Source organism: Triticum aestivum, chromosome 1B (assembly GCF_018294505.1).
Source record: "Triticum aestivum cultivar Chinese Spring chromosome 1B, IWGSC CS RefSeq v2.1, whole genome shotgun sequence".
NCBI classification, from domain to species: domain Eukaryota; kingdom Viridiplantae; phylum Streptophyta; class Magnoliopsida; order Poales; family Poaceae; genus Triticum; species Triticum aestivum.
Window position 1 is genome coordinate 35,203,613 of NC_057795.1, and position 11,994 is coordinate 35,215,606.

The following is an 11,994-nucleotide window of genomic DNA, read 5'->3' on the forward strand; positions in this document are numbered from 1 at the left end:
AGTGGTCGTTTGTTTTTATTTGTTAATTTTTATTTTTTTTCCTTTTTTATTTTGAAACAGTCTAAATACATATATTTGAAAAATATTAATTTACTTCAATTTTTAAAGGTGACCACCACACATTTTAGAAATTCATGCACTGTAAAATTAATGTTCAAGAAATTTTTAGAAAATGTTCGTAGTATTCAAAAAAAGTTTGTGCCATTTATAAAATGTTCTTGCATTTAAAAAAAACATTCGTGACATTTTTTGAAAAGGTTTAGACAACATAGAAAATGTTTGTGTAATTTTTTTGAAATATTTCATAATATTCAAAAAATGATCATTACATATTAATAAAGCTCACTTATTTTTAAAAAATATGTTTTTAACATGCATTTTAATCTATTTATAAAATTAAAAACAATGTTCACATTTGTTAAAGGTTTTGACCTTTCAAAAAACGTACATGATATATTTAAAAATATTCACATGTTTCAAAAATATTTTCTTAACATCTAAAAGAAAGTTGATACAATGTGAAAATGTCCTTTTAATTTAAAATAAAAGTTTGGTGTCATTCAAAAAAGTTCAATGTTGAACATTCTTTCAATCCAAACATGTGTTTGAAATAATGCTCGCCATGTATTTGTAAAATGATCAACGTGTATACAATATGTTTCACATTATATATTATTTTCTAAACCTGTATTGAAAAAAGTAAAAATGTATTTAAAAAATAACGAGAAAAAGAAGAAAATAAAAAACCTGATAAAGAAACCAGTAGGAAGGTTCTAAAACCGGTCCATATAACCTTCAAAGCCGCTTATATGGGCAGGCCCACTAATGCGAGCATGCACCCATCGCCAGAGAAAAGGCGGAGCAACATCTTGCAATAAGCAAGACATAGCTCCCTACAGAAGGGACGGTTGTCTAGCCACGCATGCAGAGAGCAACTAGTTTAAGTTCATCTTTACCCCATCTTTCATTCCAACTCTATTTTCTTGTGTGCGATCCTTCTTTCTGGTTTGGAATCCAAGAAGCTCAATGGGCTAGTTTCAAGTTCGATCAGACATGAAATCTGGTATAGCCACCAGCCTAGATAGAACGGGCGGGGGAAGAAAAACTAGGAGCGAGCCACATTCAAGAGGGTTGTCAAAGGCCTTCTCAATAGAGCTATTTTGTCATTGAATCGATGGAGGGAAGACTCCTTCGGTAGGTGCCCCCGACTCTTCCAGTTTCTGGGTGGGATCTTATGGCTTAATCTCTGATTGCGCAGAATTCATCTTTGTTTGGTAACCTCAGACCCTGAACCAGGAGTTGGAAGCGCCTTTGCCAGACTTTCCAATTGAACACGATGCGGGCGATGCAACTCGGCAAGGAGAAGGCTGAACCCTGGTGCTACACTACAGCAGAAGCTTTGGCAGTTTACCATGGCTTGATGTTCTAGTTGTCATGCTAAAGCCGTTGATAGCTACTTCGCTTGACGAGCTAAGTAGAAAGACTTTGTGGATTCATCCACAACTGATGGTGCTTTAGGTTGATCTGATCCCTAGAAGGAAGAGTTTTGGGCTTAAGGCATAATTGCTCTAACGATTAGCGAGTCTCACAACGATCACTTGGGGTGGGCTGAGAGCGCGCTCTGGGCGCTCCCTCCGTATTTTTTTTTACTTTTTAGCTTTTAAAACTATTTTTTCCTGTTTTTTTCAACTTGTTGTCTTTCACCGGTCTTCCTTAGCTTCTGGACCAAAAGACATTTCAGGGAAAAAAAGTTTTGCACGAAAACACGTGTTTTTTCTTTCTTTCTTTTTTTTGCTTCCGTGAAAGGTACAATTTTGCTTTTGCATGAGGCACAACCATGCATCTCGGAAACGAAAAAAATATGTTATATTTTTTCCTTCCGCGAGAGGCACGGTTGTGCTTTCGCGAGAGGCATGGCCGTGCCTCTCGGAAACGAAAAAAAGAAACATGTTTTTTGTTTTTTTTTATTTCGCGAGAGGCACGGCCGCGCCTCTCAGAAGCCAAAAAATGTGTTTTCTGTTTTTTATTCCACGAGAGGCACGATTTTGTTTCCGCGAGAGGCACGGTTGTGCTTTCATGAGAGGGACGGCCGTGCCTCTTGAAAACAAAAAGAACACATTTTTTTCCATGAAAGGCACGGTTTTGCTTCCGTGAAAGGCACTGTAGTGCTTTCGCGAGAAGCACGGCTGTGCCTATTTTGGGAAGGGAAAAATGTGCTTCTAGTTTGGTTTTTCCGTCCGATTCTTTCGTGAAAAAAAAGCTCATCAAAACCTATCAACATGGGATCTAGTTTTGAAGATCTCGACGCGAAGAATCCAATGTGAAACCGGTTCGAGATTTGGACGCACGGTTTAAGAGATAACAACTTTTGAATAAACGGATGTACGAAAAAGAGGAAAACTCTCATGTTGCGAGGAGGTGGGAGTGATCTTTGGAAGAAGTACTCCATGATTTCGGCACATGCCACTCACAATGAGCGCCTACTTAACGGGCTAGGCCCAACACTCGCCACTCTGTGCGTGAGAGTTTGCATGTTTTTTAATTTTTTCCTATTTGGATATATATCTGAAACTTTAGAAAGGTATATATACATATATTTTAAATAATATATTTACTTTACTAACTTTATAAAAATCTGCATGAATTTTAAATATTCAAGAATTTAAAAAATATCCGCAAAGTTTGTTTTTTATGAATTTCAAAGTGTTAATAAAGTAAGAAAATGCATGAACTTGAAAAAAAATGATGGCTTTAAAATTCAAAGGAAAGAATAAATGAAACCAAAAAAACTGAGAAAAAATAAATAAAAAACCAAAGGAAACAAAAAAACAGTATAGAAAAAAAAGGGGATGGAGCCTCTGTGAACCCGCTCGCAAGGTCCCCAAACCGGACGTACGACCGCTTCAGCTAACACCAGTCCACTAGGAGCGCACGGTGAGCTATTGGTAATACTTGCTATAAGCGATACATATCATTTATGTCCAATCTTCGCATGGTCTCCCGAGACCCGACTCATGGTCCGAGTCAAACATTGTAATTATAGTAGTATATGCCCCTGTATTTGCCAAGAAAAACTCACTTACATGCTCATACACGTAAAAATGCAGACTTAGTGTTCTATACTTGGCAAATGAGTCACTTTAGTCCTAAGTTAGTTGAGCCGAGCTAAAAACGCCGACGTGGGCAGACACATAGGCAGGGGAGGCCGAAACAGTTGGTATTCTTTCATGTACGCTGTGCCATGGTTTCTGTTTGCATAACTAGCGAGGATGGAGTAATAATATGGCTACTGTAGTTTTTTTTTCTTCTGAAATAACTTTCAATCTATTCATCTTTAATCATAACAGTACAACAAACACTAGAAATAATAATAATTACTTCCAGATCGGTAGACCACCTATGGCTAGTTTAGTCTTTTTTGCTGGTATGGCTAGTTTAGTTTCGTCATGGGTTGCTGCTGTTGTTTCTATGCCTTGCCTTTGCTAGCATGCATGACATTGCAGTAAAAGGAATTCAGGGCAGCTACGTTGGCTTGTCTCCAAGGTCTGTATGCCGGACATATGTTGTTTTGTAACATGCGCTTAAGCAGAAGGCGCGAGCCCCTTCATACCGAAAAAGGGTTTCCCCCCGCTTTGTATACAAAGCAACCAATCGAACATCCAACGATAGGTGCTGGGGCGGAAGCAGCACAGTCACGCCCAAAAGAAAAGAAAGAGAAAATACAAGAGAAACTAATGCCAACAACGGCGGATCGACAAAAAAACGAAGAAGCCTCGTGGCCGCAGCCCACCGGAGATCGCCCACCAAGCGCCGAGCCTCCGAAGCACCGGTACCCATCAGCACCTCCAAGAAGGGACGCGACGACGACGACGCTGCTGCCAAGGGTTTCCCCCGGTACACTGTGAGGAGAGAGGAGAGGTAGCCCCGACGCCCTTCAGGAAGGTCATGCGGTACCCACAAGCGCCACCGCGTCGGTGTCGGCCAAGCCAACAGGGATTTCTCCCGATCCCAACCTCCACCTCAGGCACTCCAGAGCTCGCCACCAAACAGACCCACACCCAGCGCCAACCCGGTCACGAAGCTTCCCACGCCGTCTCACCACGGCACCATGAAGCATGGTCCGCACAAAGAGGGAGAGGAGCCGGGACTAGGGCAGCAGCACCGTCGGCACACGGGAGGGCCCCACCTCCACCGTCGGAGACGGTAGCTGACCGGACGCAATAGCAGGAACATACCAGGCCCGTGGCCGCACAGGCCCGGTCGGGATCCCCGAGGCCCGTAAAGTTCCCGCCTTCGCGCTGCAGCCGGCACGTCGTCGACGCCGCCGCCCCTGACCAAGCCGCTCCCCTGCCTCCCTGCACAGAGAGCCGCCAAGTGGAAGCACCACCTCCACGCGCACCGCCGGCCACCACCACCAGGTTGCCGGACCGCCACCGGCCGAGCCGCACCACCACCGCACGCCCGCGACGGAAAAGAACCAACGCAGCCGCCAAGGGCCCGAAGCCGGACCCCAGCCGCCGCCCACGCCGCCCGCAGCCCGCGCCGCCTGCCGAACGGATCCGACCGCCACGGCGAGGCGCGCACCATCACGCAGCCGGCCACGCCGCGCCACGCCCGCCAGGAGGCCGCGCGCCGCCACGCCACGGTGCCCCGTGACCGCACCGCGCTCGCACCCGAAGAAGCAGCCCGCGCCGCCCCGTCGCGCCGGGGGAAGAACAGGCCCCGCCGCCGCCGGTGACGGTCGGGCTTCGCCCGGCCGCGCCCCCTGGCGGCGGCGAGGGAGGAGGGAGGAGGAGGGGAGGCTCGCGGCGGGCGGATCTGGGGGCCCTCGCCGGCCGCCTCACGGGTGGCGGCGCGGGGAGGGAAGGGTTTCGGTCCAGTCTTAACTCGTAAGAGCAGGCCTTTGGCCCGAGCCCCTTCATTTCAAAAGTAAATATATAATAATGGCGACAATTTGTACTTGGAGAGAGCGAGAGTGTGTGTGTGTCCTTTAGCAAATCTGATGGCAGATTATTTAACATGGCAAATCAAACTTTCTTTATGGCAAACTATGTTGGTTGTAAGGATGACAAGTTTCTTTAGCAAACATAGTAAATCCTTGCCGCGAGGATGGCGATTTTCTTTAGCAAGCATGGCATATCCTGACATTTACTCACGTCAACATAATTTGCCATGTTCAAATATCAGAAATTTGATTTGTAGTGAAATCCATTCTCTCTGCAATCATGTGATCCCACTTGCTTCATTTGTTTTTGTTTTTTCAAACAAAAGTAAACAAAAGAAAATATCCCACCTTTTCAACTTCAAACTAATTTATTGTTTTTTATTGTTTTTGAGATAGCTCACCATCCATACTGAATGGTACTTCGAACTAATTAATAACTTGTACTGAGATACCTCGGCAAGTTGCCCATGAAGGCACGACTAAATAAACCCAGTTTTATGTGCTCTGGCATGGTGATAACGGTGACACCATAAACAAACAATTCTTTCATCATCAAGAAAAGTCACCCTCGGCAAGTGGCGGATACCCTGACCGATCGAAGCGTTGCCCAGTCTCCCTCTGACCTTTAAATCGGTCCATGCAGGCCTCGAGATAGTACGCCTCAGCCCGTCGTTTTCTTTGTTGGTTTTCAACATGGCTAGAGCGTTCGCTGGCCTGCGAGCTTAAACCAGTGGTTGTCGATGGGTTCTCGCTTCATGGCGGTATCCAGCGCATGCCGGCCCGGCCGTGCGGCAGCGTCGCGCTCGCCATGGACACAACCAGCCGGAGGTCGCATATCTTCACCACACCCTCGCCGCCCACGAGGATGTTTCTGAGCTTGATGTCCCGGTGGACGCGCGCTGGTGCATCCTCCCGTCGCAACTCAGGAGTTGCAGCATGATGCGGCGCGTCTCGCCGGCGGCGACCGCGTAGAACGTGGCTGGGGCTCATGCCGACATGCTACAGGACGAGGCTACACTGCCCGGATGCCATGCAATGATTCAAGCCGACGGCAGAGCGGTGGTCGCGGCACGCGCAAGTAGCACATCTGACGGAGCAGGTCGCCGTGGAGCACGTGCCCACGGCACCTCGTTTTGCCGCTGCCGTCGTGGGGCAAGGGGATGAGGCACTTGGGCGCCGTCTTCTCCGGTGGCACGCGCGGTGGCGTCTATAGCCGACGACATAGCACAGGAGAGACTCCCGCAACCGAGCGGAAATCCGACGAACCAAGCACGCTGTACAGGTGGGAATACATGCGGTTGTATTTTACTGAACTCCAGTAATATACAGGTGTAATCATATACGGTTGTAAAAAATTACAGGGATTCCAAGCGGAGCCTAAGGTTGTCAGCGAGGGACACGGGCCCATCATCAACATACTCTTCCGTAAATAATGATAACATAATACAGGAGTATATAATTCTGTTACTGCATTAAGAAGGTTCAAAGTGGCAATTAAAATGTGGAAAATTGCCTCACTCCGCAAGACATTGTACGGACGAAAGAGATAGTTAACGCCGTAGCTTCTTTTTTCTTTTCCGCTAGGTATATTGGTAAGTATTTTTCATTCCGCTAAAAGAATACTTCACCTTGTCAGTTTTAGAAGAACCCTCACGGGAATGAGAAATACACGGTCAACATGGCCCAAAACTAACCTGCAAACTTTTTAGGTCATGCCGGTATAGACCGCGTTCTGTAGATGGAAAAATGCGAAAATCCTAAACCTATGAAAGGCTATGTGCCTGTTAGGTAAACTGACCCCCCCCCCCCCCCCCCCCGCCTCTTGTTTTTCAGGTGGGGTGAACCTCCTCCTCCCCCTAATCCAATCCAACATTCCCACGTCAGATTAGCACGTAACATTACGTAAATTATTACGTGGATGTAGCATTGCTCGAAAAAATTCCCAAGTCTTGCACCGCCCGCACGAGTCCCCGGTGCAGCCCAGCCCTGGTTAAAAGATAGCAGTCCTATTTATCATCTTCCCATCGTACGCCGCCATCTCCTCATCCGTCGGTAACTGAATGAAACAATACATAAAGATACATCGTTTGCGCAACGACCTAGAGTGTATATTTTTTTTGATCGGTAGAGTGTATATACTGTATTTGATAATGAGTACAGTAGAAGGACATATGAAATATAATTGCTTGCATATAGCAAAATATAAATGAATAGCTATAGTAATAAATAGATAATAATAGTGGCCGAGTATTTAAAAGCATCGTTATGGTAGATAGAATCATGATCCAACAATGATACAAAGAAAACTGATGATAATAAAATGAAATATATTGAATGAATCATGTTGACTTTGGATACTCCTACTAGCCGCACAGCACAGATGCGCAGGCCTATTGGCCTTGGTTCACCACGGCCATGAACTCGTCGTCCGCGATGAGCCTTGCAAGAGCCTCCGGAGCCAGGCAGAGCTCCATCCCGATGCCACCTCCGCGCCCCAGCTCATACACGGTGGCCCTTCCGTCAACCTTGTTCCCGCCGCCGCTCCGCACCGCCACCGGCCTCCCCCACCCAAAGTCGTTACCGAACACGTCGAACCGCGGCGAGTTGCCCGTCACCAGCAGCGCCGGGTCCCACCACCCGACCAGGTACGCGAACCGTGGCTCCGCGTGCCACGCCACCGTGGACCCGACCAGGGCCGCCTCATCGCACGACGCCACCGCGCGGTTCAGCCGCCACGCCGCCGGACACAGGCCACCGCGCAGGAGCTCGCCGGCGGCCACCTTCGCCGTCGCGCACCGCACCATGGAGTTGCCCGAGTATAACTGGGGCACGCGCTTCACTCGACCCCGGCAACTCACCGCCAGCGTGTAGGAGGTCTCCTGCTCCGGCCGGAGGCGCCGGGCGCGGGTCACGGCGACCCATAGGTGCGCTAGCAGGGACTGCAGCGAGGAGACGGTGGCCGTGCCTGATATCTCGGCGTTGGCTCTCGCTTTCAGGCTCCTGATGCTCTCCGCGGAGAATGCCAAGAAGCATTCCTCCACGGGTGGGCTATGGAACGGCCGCACGGCGTGATCCAGCGTCGGGAATGGAAGCGGCACGGGAACCGGGCAGGCGTCCGGGAACCACCGCCCCAGCACGGGCTCCGGCGTGGTGATCGCCTCGCTGCTGCGGCTGATCTCGGACCACGTGTTGAACAGGTGCCAGAACGCAGTCCCGTCCGCGACGCCATGGTTGAGCGACATGGCCACGAACACGCCGTCTGCGAGCTCGGTGACCTGCGCCGCGAGGACTGGGATGCGGGGGCTGCTGGCCACGGCGGCGTCGGCGCCGACCAGCCCGTTGAGAGGGAAGAAGGACCAGACCACGCGAGGGATACGCAGCGAGCCAGCCACGTCGGCGACGGTTGTGTCTGCCGCCACGGCGTGGACGAACTCGACGCCGTCCCCGGTGCATTGCAGCGAAACGGTGACGCCTTTGCCGCTGCCGCCGGTGTGTTCCTCGGTGGCGAGCCGGCCGGCGTAGGGGTAGAAACGTGCCAGTGCGCGCGCCAAGGACTGCGCGAGGTGGTCCACCATGTGCTCTGCCGTCGTCGGCGTCGGTGGCCGGGGCAGGAGGACGCCCATCTGGATGTAGTCGACGGTGAGCATCTGCAGGTCCCACGGCGTGAGGTGCACCGTCTCAGTGGACTTTGGTTTCGTCGTCGTCGTCTCCCCGTCGCTTGCCGGCCGCACCATTCGCCGAGACACGATGCGGACGCCGTGCTGGCACGCAGATGCTGAGGCCTCCGTTGCCATCACCTCGCCGTGGGCACAACGTACGCAGAGCGAGATGATGCTAGCTGGTCTACTTAGCTGGATATGGTCAAAGATGGTGTGCTCTCGCCCGTGTGGTGGATTCGGGAGACTGAGAAGGAGGGAGGATATAGTCTTGGGGGTATGTTTTCTGCAAAAAAAAAAAGGTGTGGTTAGGACTCATCTAGATGTGACATAACTATGTCACATCTAAGCAAGACATCACACAACATCAGCAAAAAACAATTAAAAAATATTTTGTATAAATCTTGAAGCCCCTTATTATGTGATGAACTATTTAGATGTGATATTCTTAAAAAAACATCTAGATATGAATTAGTCATTCTAAAAATATAAAGGGCTTTGGGGTAACCAAGAAATCTGAGGCTAATAAGACATTCATGGAAAGCTCCACATTATCTCTACTTCTAAAGAGGGACTTGGGACGTCGTTCGTTTCATACCCTCTCCCATCGATCAAACGGCATACTCCCCCCCAGCAATTTTATCCATCGCGAGGGCTCCCCACCAGGTTTTTTTTAGTGCCAGGCTCCTCCATGGACGGGGAGAGACTTATGCATCGCCACGGAAAAAATACAATAATTAAAAGATTGTTTTAATTTAGAAAATGTGTGTCGTAGATGACTACATGTTGTGTTTCCATTCTTATAGTGGCAAACTGACTCTCTGCCCCGCTCCTCCTCAGAGGCCGGGGCAAACCCCCTTTTCGAAAAACTAAAAAAATCTCTTTACAAGAAAACAAAAGTGATATCTCCTCATCATGGTGGTGGTATGTGATTGGATCATGATAGCACCAATGACAACATCAATGTTGATTGTGTGGTTATGTCATAGTATTGTTCTAATCAGCGAGCAGATGGTCACGAAGTCATGTTGATAATCGGTATGTTGTGCTTTTTTGATAGTTGGTGAACGAAGAAGATGGTACAAGAGAAGTCAACAACGTAATGTGCATGTGCATCTTTAATAGTAGAGATATTTTACATAATTGATGTGGAACCATAAGAATATTTAGGTCCTGTTGCAACATATTATTCGCTTCTCTTCGTTAGTTGCTTCAGTTTGACCTTCCCATTTGATCTTCAAGATTTAATTCTGTTCGGGGATCACAATTGTCGACAGAAAGATGAGATGCGGGAAGAAAAACTTTAATGCTAGTTGTGATGTGTTTGAGGCATTTTTTGCCTTCTGCCTGTAGCAATGCACCGGTTGTCCTAGTAATAATAGAACCATACATTTTTAAAACACCTACAACCAGTTCGGCAAGAGATTGGCTCCCATCAATGGAAAAACCAAATACACTCTATTTGTAATAACCATAAATTTGTTGTCACCTTGTCAAATTAATATTAACTTTTCTTCACACACAAAAATAATAATGTTTTTTTTACTTCTTAGGTTTCTAGCCATTGCAAATTTCATGGTTATTAATAATTGTTCCTTTATTCAAGGAGCACAGAAACGAAACTAATCATGCAATTCATGTCTAGTTGATTTGTAGATAGTAACCGAAAGCAATACAAATTGCCTAAAAAAACCAAGAAAAATGAAACTAACATGAAACCATGCAAGGCATATGTAGTTGATCTGGCAGGAACAGACTTTGGAACTGTAACATTATCTGTTTTCACTCTTAGCAAATAAATAAAATCGATACACAATGGCTACGAAAATCTGACAATGCAACTTTGTTCATTAACCATGCATCTCCAAAGTGTGGACGTACACCTGTCTTCAAGGGAACAAAGAATGTGCAATTTCATTCGATAAATTCTGGGGGACTACATCCAGTTTAATGCAAACCCTGCCTGCTATGACATGCTTCAGAGCACGTTATTCTTGTCCGGCAAACCAAGACCCTCAATGTTATTAAGAGCATTCTTGTGAGGCAAACCAATATGGTGTGGCCAGCCAGGCTGACGTCCGGTTTGCTGGAACTTGATTTGTGACAGGATATACTATTAAAATTGTATATACACTTTTTTTCCGTTAAAATCGCTCTTGTCCTCCCTCTCTTAAATCAGTTTTCGCCTCCCTCTGTGTCAACGTCCAGTACCCTTCTCCTTCCTCTCTGTCTTTGCTCTGGTACCCTTGTCCTCCCTCTCTGTCTCTATTCCTTCACTGCAATTTCAAGGGTTGTTTTAGCACCAAAACAAGTGTCTGATTAGAAACCATCCATCACTCAAAATAGAATTCCGGTTATTTTTTGCATTGGTTCAATTTCGAGTTTGGTGGCATATAGTACATAGGTGTGGGAGATAGCTTCAGAATGTTCAAATCTGGACTACGACTATGACACGTTATTCCCAACAACAAAATGCTTAGAGCTAAGCATAAATTGTACTTATAACTCTAAGAAGATTGATAATCCCTCCGTTCCTAAATATTTGTCTTTCTAGACATTTTAAATAGACTACAATTTATGGAAGTATAGACATATTTTAGAGTGTAGATTCATTCATTTTGCTTCGTATGTACTCCCTCCATCCGGAAATACTTGTCGTAGAAATGGATACAAATGGATGCATCTAGAGTTAAAATACATCCAGATACATCCATTCCTCGGACAAGTATTTCCGGACGGAGGGAGCAGTCACTTGTTGAAATCCCTAGAAAGACAAATATTTGGGAACAGAGGGAGTACACACGAGGCAGGAACTGACCTGTACCCAGACCCAACCTCCGGAAGCTCCTGCTCCAACACCTGCGCGAGCCGCTCGACTGTGGGGAACCGGTGGAAGACAAAGCCGCCGACCTCTCCGAGCCACTCCCCGTATCCGACCAGTGTTCAGATCATCTTCTTGATCCGCATGATGTTGTTGTTGGATGAGCAGAGGAACTGGAACAAGCACTCATCTATGTCCTGCCTGAGCACCCATGCGCTGTCGTCGCCAAGCCGCAACCTCCACAAAGCGCCCATCGGGGACGGTGAACTTGCACCAGCGGTCGGCGGCGGGGGGGGGGGGGGGGGGGGGGCGACGAAGTTCAGGTAGTTGCAGAACGTGGGCCAGGCGGCGGCTAGGGAGGAGGAGGAGGTGGGGTCGTCGTTGTGGAGGAGGAAGGTGAGGCCGTCGTCATCGGGGAGGTGGGAGAGCGAGACGAGGTGTGGCCCACGACAGCGGTGAATCAAAGCGGGGGAAAGGGAGGTGCGGCGCCACAGGAGGTCTGGCCGGTTGGAAGAGTGCCGAGGGAGGAAGAGTTTGGCGAGATCGGGCGGGATCCGTCGTCGCTGCCTCTT

General features: G+C 48.0%; 1 protein-coding gene across 1 annotated transcript; it reads right to left on the minus strand.

Moving 5' to 3' along the window:
• Positions 1-7,308: 7,308 nt before the first annotated feature.
• LOC123085802 (uncharacterized acetyltransferase At3g50280) lies at positions 7,309-8,806 on the minus strand. Its single transcript, XM_044507516.1, has one exon. The coding sequence runs from the start codon at positions 8,737-8,739 to the stop codon at positions 7,336-7,338; it is 1,404 nt and encodes a 467-aa protein (XP_044363451.1). The 5' UTR covers positions 8,740-8,806; the 3' UTR covers positions 7,309-7,335.
• Between the last annotated feature and the right edge of the window lie 3,188 nt (positions 8,807-11,994).